Source organism: Callorhinchus milii, unplaced genomic scaffold, assembly GCF_018977255.1.
Source record: "Callorhinchus milii isolate IMCB2004 unplaced genomic scaffold, IMCB_Cmil_1.0 Scaffold8, whole genome shotgun sequence".
NCBI lineage: Eukaryota > Metazoa > Chordata > Chondrichthyes > Chimaeriformes > Callorhinchidae > Callorhinchus > Callorhinchus milii.
This window is the reverse complement of record NW_024704749.1, coordinates 2,098,027-2,112,182: the sequence shown is the minus strand read 5'-3', so window position 1 is coordinate 2,112,182 and position 14,156 is coordinate 2,098,027. Positions and strand designations below refer to the sequence as shown.

Genomic DNA, 14,156 nt, shown 5'->3' with positions numbered 1-14,156 from the left:
TATGCCCCAGGCAAACAGTGAGCTTGAATATTGTTCCTTTTCAGAATATTTCACAGCCCTTCCCAGACCTCGCTGAAAATAGGCGATTGTTCCGCAAACTTCAATTCACGAGAGGTTTGGATGAAGAGGCCCTTAGATCTCATCCTTCCAGAATATCAACTCTACCGTCTTCCCATGAGAACATCAAGCTGTTTTTAAATAAATTCTCGATAAGACGCGATAGTCCCCGTAACCATGTCTGGTTGTTATTCTCTGCAAAGAAATACTTTCTGTCCTAAAATTGCCCTTCACACTCCGGAATCTGACGTCTTGTTCCTTTAGTCACTAATCTTCATTCTTACTCTTCACTGTCAGTTTATAAAGGAGTCTCTCATGAAGTATTTTGCCCAAAACCTTTTGGAAGTCTAGCTACACTACAGCATATGGCTTATTTGGTATGTAATCTCCTCACAAAATCCAATAAGTTGCTCAGACAAAATTTGTCCCTAATGAAGCCTTGTTAGCTGTTATTTACTGGGCTATTTTCATACAGGCATTCTTCTCTTTTGCTTCTGACGATTGATTCTGTTTATTTTCTGTTCATTGAGGTTAGGCAAATATAATTGGGAGTGTCAGCCTGTGAGCTCAAAGTCCTGACTTGGGCTTGAACCCACAGCTTTCTGACTCAGAGGCGAGAGAGAGCGCTACTAACTACGCCAGGCTGACACCTAAAGGTTAAGGAAGGAACAAGAATTTTAACAGGAGTGGTGTGTCACTGACTAGTCAGCTGTTTATATTGCGTACATTTTCTTTGCAGGATCTGCTACCTCCTCACCTTGTGCTGCTCCGGATCGATCGACGGAACTCTGCTCCGAAGCCAACATCTCCATCAGCCAAGGTAACAGGTCATCGAAACACGACTCACCCATTCCCTTCACCATCGCTCCCAGTGCCTTCGCCGACACAGTACGAACCTTGTGAACAAGAAGAGAAAAACATGATTACAAATTAAAGAAACAATTGCAAGTCAATATAGAGACGACAACGACAAATTACATTTGTACAGCCCAAGGAGCTAGTGGTTGGGATCAGGAAGGGTGGATAGCAGGGGAGGGTAGGAGTAGGATCATTACCGAAGGCACGGTCGAAGAGGAGGGTCTTGAGAGATCTTGAATGAGGCAAGGGAGTGGGCGAGGCGGAGGGACTGTGGGATGGAGTTCCAGAGGGCTGAGGCAGAGAGGCTGAAAGCCCAGCCACCAATGGTGGGGTGGGCAAGGCGGGGGACGTGAAGCAGGTTGGAGCCCACTTAGTGGAGGGAGCAGACGGTTTGTAGGGGCTTAGGAGGTTGCAGGGGTAGGGGGGAGCAAGGCCATGGAGGGCTTTGAAGGTGAGGAATGTATTTTTCTTAGACAGACTATTTTCTCAACTTCAAGCAACCTGACCATTCCTGTCTCTACTAGTCCTGCAGTCATCGCATCTGTCAATGCCATTCTCCAAAAATGCGTTACACTGCCAGTTTAAGATTATTTTAAAAATTTTCCAATAGATATTATTTATTTTGTTCTGGAAGTTTTGACTTTTAGCAATCTTTTCAACCACAAATATCTTAAAAAAAAGTAAAGTAACCAATAATAATTTTTGGTGTTGAAAAAAGTGGGGAAAAAAGGTGTTTTAAAAAAGCGATTTTAAGAATAAGAGTTCATTGGAAAGCCCTATGAATACCAAATTTACTGATTAAAATCAGAACAAGCCTACAGAGTTCATGACAGTCATCAAGAGTTGTTGACAGTCTGCAGATTTTCTAGGCGAGATCAAGCAAAAAAGAAATCTCAATTATAGCTCAAACCACGAGGGCTCAAACAATGTTGTTCAAGGCTGGTAACAATAATAATAAACCTTGCATTTGATATAGTGCCTTATAATATCTTGAGACATCTCAAAGCGTTTCACAGAATTGACTATAAAGTGTAGTGACTGTGTGTTTTGTGGACGAAACGGGGCAGCCAATTGCGCACAACAGTCGCGAATTGAATGACTTTTTTTAAGGCTGACACAGAAATCTCATCAACGATAATTATGTTCTTCTCTGTGGAAGAGGCATGTCAATTGAATCCTTGCGTCTCCAGACAGGTAAAGAGTAACCACGGACTTGGCTCACTGTATTCTCTTACCTCTGGAACAGGATCCAGCAAAGACAGCTTCAGACCTGGCATGACACTGGGCAGGTACGGTGCAAGATCCTGTAAACGCAGCAATAAAAAGCAATGAACTCATTTATAACCAGAGAAATTTACAGAACCCGAGAGAAAACAACGTTTTTTTAAAGAATCAATTTTAAACAATGCAAATTAATTCCTTTTAATTGGGGGAAAATTGGAAAACCCAACAAAAATTCAAATTTTTACTGATTGAAATCAGAGCAAACCTATTTATAGTACAGGAGGTCAAACAAGTTATCACTCCTGATGACTGTTGACAGTCTGCAGATTCATAGACATTTTAGGAACTTTTGTTACAACATTCACCTCACTTCCCATCAATCTTGTTGTTAATACTGGCCGGATGCTCACACCGTAAATTTCAGGCAGGAGTAGAACAATGGTCCAGCCAACATCCCAAAAATACAGAAAGACTCGGATGAAATATTTAGCATTAATCTTTATAAGTGGCTCATATTTATCTATGTAAGAACATAGATACATGTAAAGAACATTTCCATTCAAACCCTGTATTGGTTGCAGGTACAAAATACGACCACCTCTTTTCTGCATCACAGATACAATCAGTTTAGTGTAAGGATCTAAGTAGGTATTTAACTTTAAATAACTGAGTGAGGTTTACCTTCTGGTCTGTAAGGGAATACATGTTGCCTATGATCTGAGCAGCCATTTTACGAGTATCTGTGGATCGGTCCTGGAATGCTCTCTGTACTATGGGCATGATCAGTGCCAGAGACGGAGCATCAATAAAGTGAACAAATTTAGTATCGAGCAGTGTCTGGAGGCACAGCTGGGTCCTCCTGGACGGGTCTGTCAAGGCGTCCAGTAAAACGGGAGTGATTGCTGCACAAGAAAACCATTTGGTTGATTAACACAAAGCCAGAAACTAACACGTTCAATGCATCATTCCAGCGTCAACACTAGTAACAAGTTAGAGTTGCTCTACCTCAGAAGCCAAATAAAAAATTAATTAATACCTCTGTTAATAATGTAACTTATCAAAAAACTGGCAACTCCACTACATTGACAAAAGAACATTTCTGAATTCACTTAAACAATTCAGCTAGGGTAATTCCAGATTCTATGGAAGTGGCCTTTGCTCAAGGCAATATCCCTAGGAAAACACAGTGACGAAAGGATTTTATGAACTGTTTAAAAAGCAACTTCCTTAACAAAAACAGATAAAGAGATAGAACTGCAACTTGCACTTACATTACAGGCTTATTACTTCCCCGAAGACATGACGCACAGTTCAAACTCACCTAAGATCTCAGGGTTCCTGATAACAGATCCAATCTGCCGCAGGGCTTGTTGTCCGGCTTTCTGCACTTTCACGTGGGAGTCTGTTAATACTTCGGTCAATTTGGGCACAATATTTGGCAAACAGGACGACAGCTGCTTGGGAGCACAGTATGCCATGGCGCCCAGTAATTCAACTGAACCTAGAGACACAAGAACATGAATGTTCAGTCCAAGGGAGAGAGAACCGTGTAATTTCTTTCTCTTCCTCCCACCAATTATTGCTTGCTGGCCGAATTATTATTGAAGGCGTTTGACAATTTAATTGAATAAAAACCCTTGCATTTGATATAGCACCTTATCATGTCTTCGCGACGTCTCAAGGCGCTTCACAGAATATACTGTAAATTGTATTGACTGTATATTTTGTAGGGGAAACGCAGCAGCCAATTGCGCTCACAATTTTCCCCTGGTACTAGAGTTTCACGACCCTGCAATAACTCATCTATGTGGCCATTATCTGGCTCTACGCCTTGTCATTGAAGGTCAGCCATTTCATTGGGAAAAATAGCTGATGAGTTTGATCCTTTCCACATCTGACCCCACTTCCTAGCAGTGGCTTCTGGATAGTGATGACCAGCTAATTCTCCACTCACTAACGGGTACGATGGCTGAGTGGGAGTTCCCAGTTGCTACAGTGGCTGAGATCAGCTAACTCTGAACAGAAAGGGATTCAAACATATATCTTTATGAGGCGGATTGTGCGCTGATGAGTTCTGACGAAAAGTCATCGACCTGCCTGAAACATTAACTCGCTTTCCTCTGTCCATAGATGCTGCCTGACCTGCTTTTATTTCATATATCTGTATGGCTGTTCCTTTACCCTCTGGATAATTGAGGGACCTCACCACGAGCAACTAAACTTACTGACGTAACCCATCCTGATCACTGTCTGCGCTTTGCCAGGTTGACACCCCAATTAGACTGATTTGGGGTCCTTATCTCATCTCGATTTACACTCCCTCCCTCCCCCTCTCTCTCTCTCTCTCTGGCACATCTCAAAACAAATCCTTCCCCTCCCCAAAAACACACGTTTTGTTAAGTGTTTTGAGAGGTCCTCCTGATGTGGGGAGAGCTATATAAATGTAATTTATATTGTGTTTATATAATATCATTTCAAATGATGAAGGCAGTGAGTCCTCAATAAATCTCTACCCAAGTGTCAGGGAATAACTGGGTAAATCCCTAACACAAGTGCTGTGAGTTGTGATGCTTTGGGAAGTACCTGCTTTAGTTCTCCAGGACTCCTCTTCCAGAGCAACAAGCAGTGATGGCAGAACCAGTTTCACACCGTGTGCGCTCAGGTTACGCATCACAGCCTTTGCGGTGTCATCAGATGCCTGTGAATAAATGAACAAATCAGAGGCCTGCATGGATGATGTTTAATTACACCCGAGAGCTGCGGCCTGGAGAGAAACAGAGCAACTGGGCTTATAATCAGTCAAAACAAGAAAAGATACAACTGCCCCCTGAAAAATACATACAGGTAACAAGTACCCAACACAATTTTTGTGAGCTTGACCTGGGCCATGAAAGATCATGTAACGACAAGCAAAAGTCTGTGCCAAGGAAGTTCCCTCCTGAATCCTGAGCAGATATCTATTGGGGAGTTCAGTCCAGCAGCAGATTGCATCTCCTTAAGATTGTGTCCCAGTACAATGGGCAGGACAAGTTTGCAGGGCTGTGGGGAGAGAGCGGGGGAGTAGGATTGATTTGGAAGCTCTTTTCGAAGAGTCGGTACAGACACGATGTACCGAATGGCCTCCGTCTGTGCTGTATAATTCTATGAATTGTATGAGACATGAAGCACATGGCCACTCAGTTGAGGGGCTGTTTTGCCCGAGGGGGCTAACCTATGCAGAGTTACAGTTTCCCGAGTCCTTTGGTAACTCATTTTGATCGGCCATTTTTCACAGTAGGACTGAACAGTGAGTAGCACAGTTGAGCTCGATCTGGTTCTCAGCTGATATCCTGTGTACACTTCCCAGCTTACCAGCAGTGCTTTTCTGAATGGTGTCCAGGAGCCAGAATCCTGGCCTTCCCCAGGGCGCTAAGAAATAATTGTAGCACTCAGCTGCTGCCCGCATCAGATTAGCTAAATCTGATGAAAGGTCATCGACCTGAAACGTTACCTCACTTTCCTCTCTGCATAGATGCTGCCTGACCCGCTGTGTGTTCCCAGCCACTTCTGTTTTTATTTTAGATTTCCAGCATCTGCAGTATTTTCCTTCGCCTCCTTCAAGACCCTCCTCTTCGACCGTACCATCAGTCACCCTCCTACCCCACCTGCCCTCCACCCCTCCTGATCCCAACCACCAGCTCGGGTGCGGATCGCTGACTGTCCAGAGTCTTATAATAATAATAATAATCCTTGCATTTGATATAGCGCTTTTCACGTCGGGAGGACGTCCCAAAGCGCTTCACAGAACACTGTAAAGTGAATTGACTGTATATTTGTGGGCGAACGCGGCAGCCAATTGCACACAGCAATGCCCCACAAACAGTCGTAGATTGAAAATGACCAATTTTATTATTGTTTTTGGTTTTTTTTGGAGGGATTATTATTAGGCTCTGTGTGGAGTAAGGAAACTTGCCCAAGGTTTGGCCCTCTGCCTGGAATTGAACTCAGGTCTCTCGCTTGCAAAGCGAGTGCTCTAACCACTGAGCTACAGGACTCCACGACTAGTCTTGGGATGTCCTCCTGACGTGAAAGGCGCTACACAAATGTTTTTTCTGTTGTTTTGAGATTAGCTAAATCAGCACAGACCAGGATTCGACCATCTGCTCAATACAGCATAGAGTTATACTGAAGCAGCCGTATTTGTGTTGAGTGTGAGATTGAGTGTGAGTGGCACTAACCTCTCGCACGTACTGGTTTCCATCACCAAAACACAGCAGCAGGTGAGGGAGCACATGGACTACGTACGGCTCAAAGAGTTTCCCCAGCATATTGCACAGCATCTCAAAGGCAAACAGAGCACCTGAGAAACAAATCACATCAACACCTTAGAACACGGATACCATATGCAACAGGGAGAACATCACAGCACAGTGCCAAAAAGGTCAAAAATAGCAATATGCACATGACCTCAAATACTGTTTCACAATGCAGGGAGAGGTTAAGTGCAACAATAACAACTTGACAGCATTTATGGAGTGCCCTTCGTGCGGGGTAGAGTTCCGAAGCGCTTGAAGTACAGGACGGGCTCACTATAATCTGGTACTTTGAGTCCACTTTTTTTCTCAGTGAGTTCACGACAGAATGCTGTGACCGACTGGAGGAAAAGAACTGAGCTGTACGTCTGGAATGAGACTTTTGTTTTGGTCAACCGGGTGTCTGTCACACGTGGAAATCCATCGCCGTGCTTAAACCAAACTGAGATTTCCATGCATCCCACCTACACATGCAAATCCCAGAGATAGATTGTTGGAATAGAATGCGCTCTCTCTCTCTCTCCCTGGAAGGACACATCCTGCTTACCTAATTCCAGAAAGTGTTAGGCGCAGGTAGGCAAGAGCCAAGGTTTGGGGTACCCAGAGTGTACTAATGGAATGGGAAGTTCTAGATATACAATGTGGTGCCACACACATTAAAGGAACATCATCTCAGCGGTTTACTTTGAGCACTTTGAGATGTCCTGCAGATGTGATAAGTCGCTGTATCAAATGCAAGGTTAATTATTATTATTATTATTTACGTGGTCTCTAGATGATGATCCTTTCATTAATTTCTGCAGATTGAACATAAGGATTAAATATTTGGATTTAAACAAAAACAGCTCTTCTGCCTGGAATAGGAAATGGATTTTGTCATCGTGTCTATACCTCTGCATCATCAGGCGATTTATACTTTAAGAAGAGGGAGCACTCAGTAAGCAGGCGCCCATCTCACCTTCTCGTCTCCTGAAGTTTTTCTTGTCCTGAATGGCTTCTGTTAACGTTCCCATTATTTCCTGCTGTTTCAGTGAGAGGATGCCCAGCCCCTTCACCAGGCCGGCCAGGCCATACGCTGCCCCTTTCCTCTCGGCGTATTTATCCGACTCCAGCAGCAGCTGGAGCAGCTTCCGAACCATCCCAGCTGCATCATCTTTAATGGCAGGAACCAGGGGAGGCAGACAGCTGGCCACTGACTCCTGAACCTACAGCACAGATGTGAATTGCATCGATTCAGTAAACACATAACAGCAGAATGTTCTATAAAATTCCTGCGCTGAAGCTTCTATCCTGAGACTGCACAATTGATGAATATATATATATATACACACACACCCACATACACACAAGTGCCCAAATGTGTCTGGGACATATTGGCTCTGGAGGGGGTGCAGCGCAGGTTCACCAGAATGTTACCAGCGCTAAAGGAGTTATATTATAAGGACAGGTTGCATCAACTTGGTCTGTATTCCCTCGAGTTGAGAAGGTTGAGGGCTGATCTGATTCTTTTTTTTAAAATGATAAAGGGATTCGACAATACACAAACATCTGCTACAAAGTCAACCATCTGAGCCATCAGAAGTCTTTGTGCAAATAAATGTACAAATATTAATAATAATCCTTGCATTTGATATAGCACCTTATCAGGTCGTCAAGACATCTCAAAGCGCTTCACAAGATAGACTGTAAAGTGTAGTGACTGTGTTTTGTGGGCGAAACGCGGCAGGCAATTGCGCACAGCGACATCCAAACAAATATCCAGGAGAATCAGTTTTATAAAACTATTCGCCTGCAAATAAAAAGCCACTGGACTTTACAGTAAATCCTGTGAAGCGCTTTAAAACATCCTCCTGACGTGAAAGGCGCAACACCAAATGCAAGGATTATTATTTTATTCATCAAACAATGTAAATAAGTGTATTAGTAACTAGCCCAGGAGAATCAGCTGTATAAGAAGATTTGCATAGATCACCCGCCTATGTCAGTTCCTTCTCATAATAACTGTCTCGAAGCAGTTCTGTATTTAGAAACAATTTCATTCTTAAAAAAAAACTTAGGACATCACTTAAGCACTGTAGTTGCTTCAAAATATTGATTTTCTCTGTACATTTCTGGGAGTCTTTCTGTGCACAGAGCCTTAAGTGCTCCGAGACGCTGTCCAGTGTGAAGGGCGCTATATAAATGCAAGTTGTTGTTCTTGTAGATTCGCTACATACCTGCTGGGATGGTGTGGAGAGGGCAGTGATGAGCTTGGCTACGATGGGTTTGACTTTAGGATCACTCTTGTCCAAATGTTTGGCCAGTGAACCCATAAGGATTACCACGCTCTGTCTGACAGCATCGTAGCTGGCATCGTTGGGAGCATTGCGCAGGAACTCTTCAAACACCGGCAGCAGAGAATTCACATTGTCCTGGAGAGAAATGGTGGTTCAGAATTACTACAGGTGAAAAAAACCTGGCAAAACATTCCTTTTCATGTGAAATCAGAGGCAGTTTTTCACCCAAAACGTGGAGCAAATCTGGAACTCTCCACCAAAAGGCTGTGGATACTAGAGCCACTGTGATTTGCTGCAATACAAGTGACATCGCAGCACAAGAAAAATCTTGAGTTTGAACTATAAAAATCTGCTTCTGTAAACATCCGCACAATCAATCACTGGGTTACCTTTCCGTGGGTGTTGAGGGCTGACAAAGCTGCATCCAGCATACACTTCCTGACCTCAGCATGCCGGTCATTCAAGGCTTCAGGTACAAAGAACTGGAAGAGAAGCTTCACCTGGGATCCATCAAGGTACTCAGAGAGTTTATTCAAAGCTAAGGCAATCCCACACCTTCAGAAAGAGAAAAGCTTTCAATGAGAAACTGATAATAATAATCCTTGCATTTGATATAACGCCTTATCATGTCTACGAGATGTCTCAAAGCGCTTCACAGGATATACTGTAAAGTGAATTGACTGTATATTGTGTGGGCAAAACGCGGCAGCCAATTGCGTACAGCGTCCCACAAACAGTCGTGGATTGAGTGACCAATTTTTTTTATGAAGGAATTATTACTCCCAGAAAAGTGACCCGCCAATTGACTAAAAACCGGATTCCTACTTACTGCTGGTAAACAGAGGTGTGCGGAGTAAGGAAACTTGCCCAACATTTCGCCCTGCCCTGGAATCGAACCCAGGTCCTCTCGCTTGCGAGGCAAGTGCTCTAACCACTGAGCTACAGGACTCCAAAACTAGACTGCACTTTCTCCTCGTACATTCCTACAACTGTAATGCTGGAAATTGTATTGTCCCCAGTGGTCAGTTGGAGAATATTTTGAGCAGCCTGCACTTTCATCACATTTCATTCAACACCTCTATCAGTACCTGGCTTCCCACTGGTCAGGTGGAGATTCAGAGATAACTCGACCAAGTGCGTCCAACACCGGAGGTGGCCTCTATAGAAAATGAAATGACACAATTTGATTGACATAACGGCATCTAATATAATAATAATAAATAATCCTTGCTTGTGATACAGCACCTTATCAAGTCTTCTAGACGTCTCAAAGCCCTTCACAGAATATACTGTAAAGTGAATTGACTATGTTTTGGGCGAAATCTGCAACTGAATCAACACAAGGGCGTTTCTACAAATACATGTTCACTACATTCAACGGGGACAGTATTTTTGTGGTAATGTTACTGAACTGGCAACCCAAGTCCTGGGTGTTGAATCCAGTCGTGGGAATAATCACGACAGAAAGCTTAAAATGCTAAATGGCATTGACTGGAATGCAGACAGCTGGTTGTTTGCTATCCATTGATTTTCCACTTTATTTTCTGGAGCGAGACATTGTCTTTGCAAAACGAGTTCCCACAACCTGTGTCCCAGATTAGAACATGCAGTAATGTACCTTTACGTTTCTTAAACATAAGTTATACAGCGACACAAAATGAATGTATCCAGAACATGATTGAATAGTGATAAATTCAGAACAAATCTGCGGAATCGCTACTTCCGTGAGTGAGTAGTAAATGTATGGAACAGGCTCCCGAGGGAGACAGACGGTGAAAGAGGAAAGGTTGTTTGTCTCAAGAACAAATTCGATAGATTTCTGCTAGAAAACAATATTTGGGGGATACAGTATATAGTTTGGGGCACGACATGTCAAGTGACTGCCAGGTTGGTGGAAGGCGACTTTTGCCTCGCAAAGATGGATAAATTTGACTGCCTTTATGTTCCTCGACCCTCACTGCCTGTTCTCTAAAAGCAGAACTTACAAAGAGCTTCTCCTGGTAAATCTCTATCAGTTTGGTCATCACTTGTGCAGCCTGCGACTGATACTGTGCTACAGCATTTGATAGTGCTTCTGCCCCCGCATGTCGTATTGCTTCCTCGTGGTATATCACATCCTTAATGAGCAAGGAGCAAAGATCTGGCTGGAGCTCCAGTCCCATGGTATCCCATAACCTTAAGAAACAAAGCAGCACAGTCAGACATGAAGACATCAAGCTTTGAGCTACACTCACTGGTATAGTTTTATAATACAGAATTTAGACATAGGTACCAATAAAAGTTATATAAGTTGGTGCATACATCTCTGGAACATAGTCGGTGTATTACACTAACACATTAATACTATTAATAATAATCTTTGATTTGATTTAGCCCTTTATCACGTGATTGAGACGTCTCAAAGCCCATCACAGAATATATTGTAGAGTGGATTGACTGTGTATTTTGTGGGCGAAATGCTGCAGCCAGTTGCTTCGTATAGAATGTAATAATTACTTCATACAGAATGTAAATTTATAAACCAAGTGAGTTTGAGGTCAGGTGATGAGCATGACTTGATTCAGGTGAGTTTTTCAAAATTCAGCCTTGTAATCATTCCAGTTATAGTCAATTTAGCTGTGGCTACCACAGATATCCCAGCAGGGAATGTACTTATTGTGACGATACTGCACTGCAAAGCCCGATTATTCTCCTATATGTTTGATCCAACAAAAGTGATCCTGCAGAAAAGCATTGGCAGCCGCCAATTGTATACATTACCAATTAACTTATGGCTTCTTACTTCTTAGCTTGCAGTCTGCTTTCCTCGTCCACGTCAAACTGTGAAACCCACAGTCTGCGTAACAGGTTCAATCCATTTTTCTCATCACTGTCTGGGGTGGGCAGCACCATGTTCATCTCCAACAATCCCTGCAAAACAGCCAGGAACATAAGAATATCTTCTTTAAGTTTGGCACCCGGCATTCAAAGGAGAGGTGACTAAGACTAAAAATGTACACATTGGAGAAAAACTCAAAATTATATTGAATATTTATAAAATAGAATCATAGAATATTACAGCACAGGAGGAGGCCATTCGGTCCATTGTGCCTGTGTTGGCTCTTTGGAAGAGACACCCAATCAGTCCCACTCCCCCACTCCTTCCTCATATCCTTGCAAGTTTTGCCTTTTCAAGTACCTGTCCAATTCCCTTTTGAAATCTGTCTTAAAAGGTATAAATAAGCTGAACCCTAATAATATGTTTAACAGTCAACAAAGTTGACACAGACTCAAGTTCAGAAGAGGGAAGGATAGCAGACAGTTTAGATTTAAATGCAAACAAACTTTTTTTTTAAAAAAAACAGGAAGTAGAGGAATACATGAATGGACTAACCAAAGATTGAACAGGAGCAAATGCAAGTGGAAAATTAGGTTGTTACAGTAATTAGCGATGATTAAGGGTTATAGGAGATGAACGTTGAGTGATTTATTTTTAACTTTAGGGCTGGCCAGGACTGTCTGTAAATGACTTTTCCAGCCTGAACATTCTATATAACATCAGAATCAAATTGCAATATTCCTGAGTAACACACAAACTGGCAGTGAGGGGCTCTCAAGCACAAAAGTACTGAAATATGCATTGCCTTGATATGTCAACCTCAATCAAATCCACCCCCCAAAAATAAAAATAACCCTTGCATTTGATATAGCGCCTTATTGCGTCTTCTCGGCATCTCAAAGCGCTTCACAGAATATACTGTAAAGTGAATTGACTGTATATTTTGTAGGTGAAAAGCGGCAGCCAATTGCACACAGCAGCGTCCCACAGACAGTCGTGGATTTACTCACTGATTCCCTATATAACAGCAACTAAACGTTTCGAAACATTTTGATCTGATAATAAATAGCAAGGTCCCAAGCAACATCAAGAGCATTGAAAACAGACAGCAGGACAACCCACGTTTGGTCAGCAGCCAGAATGATAGAGTAAGTATGTGGACAATGAATTGTTTCCAAGGGTTTGGGATAACCAAATCAATGGTAATCAATATTCTTATTTATTTGATGGCTGTATTCATTCATTTTCATTATATAAAATAGCGCAACAGGAAAAACCTGGCAGTGGGATTATGTTCCTGCTGAAGTGCTTCTTGTCAGGACAGTCCTGTACTTCATATTCTCTATCTGTCCACCCCTCCCCATAGCTTAGTCAGGATCTCTAGTAATTGACATGAACCATGTTACGGACATACCCTGAGCGCGGCATCTCGTACTGAAGAGCACGGTGATAGCAAGGCCTGCAACAGGACATCAATCTCCTCCTGTTCAGCGTAGGCACAGCCTTCCTCTCCACTGCTACTGGCACACAGCGATGTCAGCGTATTGGATGCCAGGACCTGGAACGCACAGAGCAAAATAACTTACATTCATCACAAATAACCAGGTAGCGGCCTCTTTCGGGCTTTTATTGAAGAGTATCTATTCCAATCGGTGTCCTTGCTTCTTCTGCGCAGCTAATTAGTACTGAGGTTCTCAAATAAGATACTTGTTAAAATAATCGTTGCATTTGATACATCGCCTTATCATGTCTACGAGACGTCTCAAAGCGCTTCACAGAATATACTTTAAAGTGAATTGACTGTATATCTTGTGGGCGAAACGCCGCATCCAATTGGATACTGGTAGTAACTCTGTGGTGGTTTGAAATAAGTTATTCATGTTACCTAAGATCAAAGATAAAACTTGGAACCAACTGACAGTCCTACCTGTTCCTACAATAGATAATCAAAAACAGCAAAAACAGAGCTCAAGTATCTATTTTGAGACCTTTTCAGAAGCAGACAAATATCAAACAGTTTATTCAGATTCAGAGGAATCTGATTTTTCTCAAATGAGAGCTGTCCAAGTGAAACGGGTTTTGCCAGTTTGCCAGATGGAGTGTTAAACACTATCGCAGACTGACAGCAGAAGCTCCTCATGCCCAATGATGATGTGGAAGCCAGAAATAGCATGAGGGAGATGATTTTCAAGCCGTGAAACAAAGCGAGGGCGTAGCAAGAGCAGTCAGTGTGCTCTAATTTTGTTCATAACAGATGGAGAGCGAAGGCAAATGGAATGACGTGCAGACCAGGAATTAACACACCACTCAGACCACGAGAAAGAGTAAACAGAACATTAGCTGCTTGACGAAGGCTCGGAGTAGAACAAAAGGAATGCTGATTGCTAGTGTGTGGTGATGAAGCGTTGATTGGTGTTGCTCAGCACCGGGAGGCATGGCTCAGTTCTCTTTATAAAACTGTGCACTTCACCCCATTTTAAGCGAGATGAGAAACACCAAGTGGCAATACAACAACAACACAAATACAAGGAGTGCATGCAGAGAAAGCAAACAAGTTAGAGTGTCACATGAGGTTATGGAGAGAAGCTGGGGAGACAGCATAGGAAATGCTGATTGAAAGAGCTAAGGCAA

At 42.8% G+C, this 14,156-nt stretch overlaps 1 protein-coding gene across 1 annotated transcript in view; it reads right to left on the bottom strand.

Annotated features, from left to right (window-relative positions):
- gcn1 (GCN1 activator of EIF2AK4) overlaps positions 1-14,156 on the bottom strand; it is a 63,243-nt gene that overhangs the window by 20,520 nt on the left and 28,567 nt on the right. The window contains 13 exon segments of the mRNA XM_007908730.2: positions 815-953; positions 2,151-2,219; positions 2,821-3,041; positions 3,461-3,640; positions 4,723-4,837; positions 6,357-6,478; positions 7,390-7,636; positions 8,648-8,842; positions 9,097-9,262; positions 9,796-9,866; positions 10,693-10,882; positions 11,490-11,617; positions 12,940-13,083. Of these exon segments, the coding sequence (XP_007906921.2) occupies positions 815-953; positions 2,151-2,219; positions 2,821-3,041; positions 3,461-3,640; positions 4,723-4,837; positions 6,357-6,478; positions 7,390-7,636; positions 8,648-8,842; positions 9,097-9,262; positions 9,796-9,866; positions 10,693-10,882; positions 11,490-11,617; positions 12,940-13,083 (1,987 nt within the window).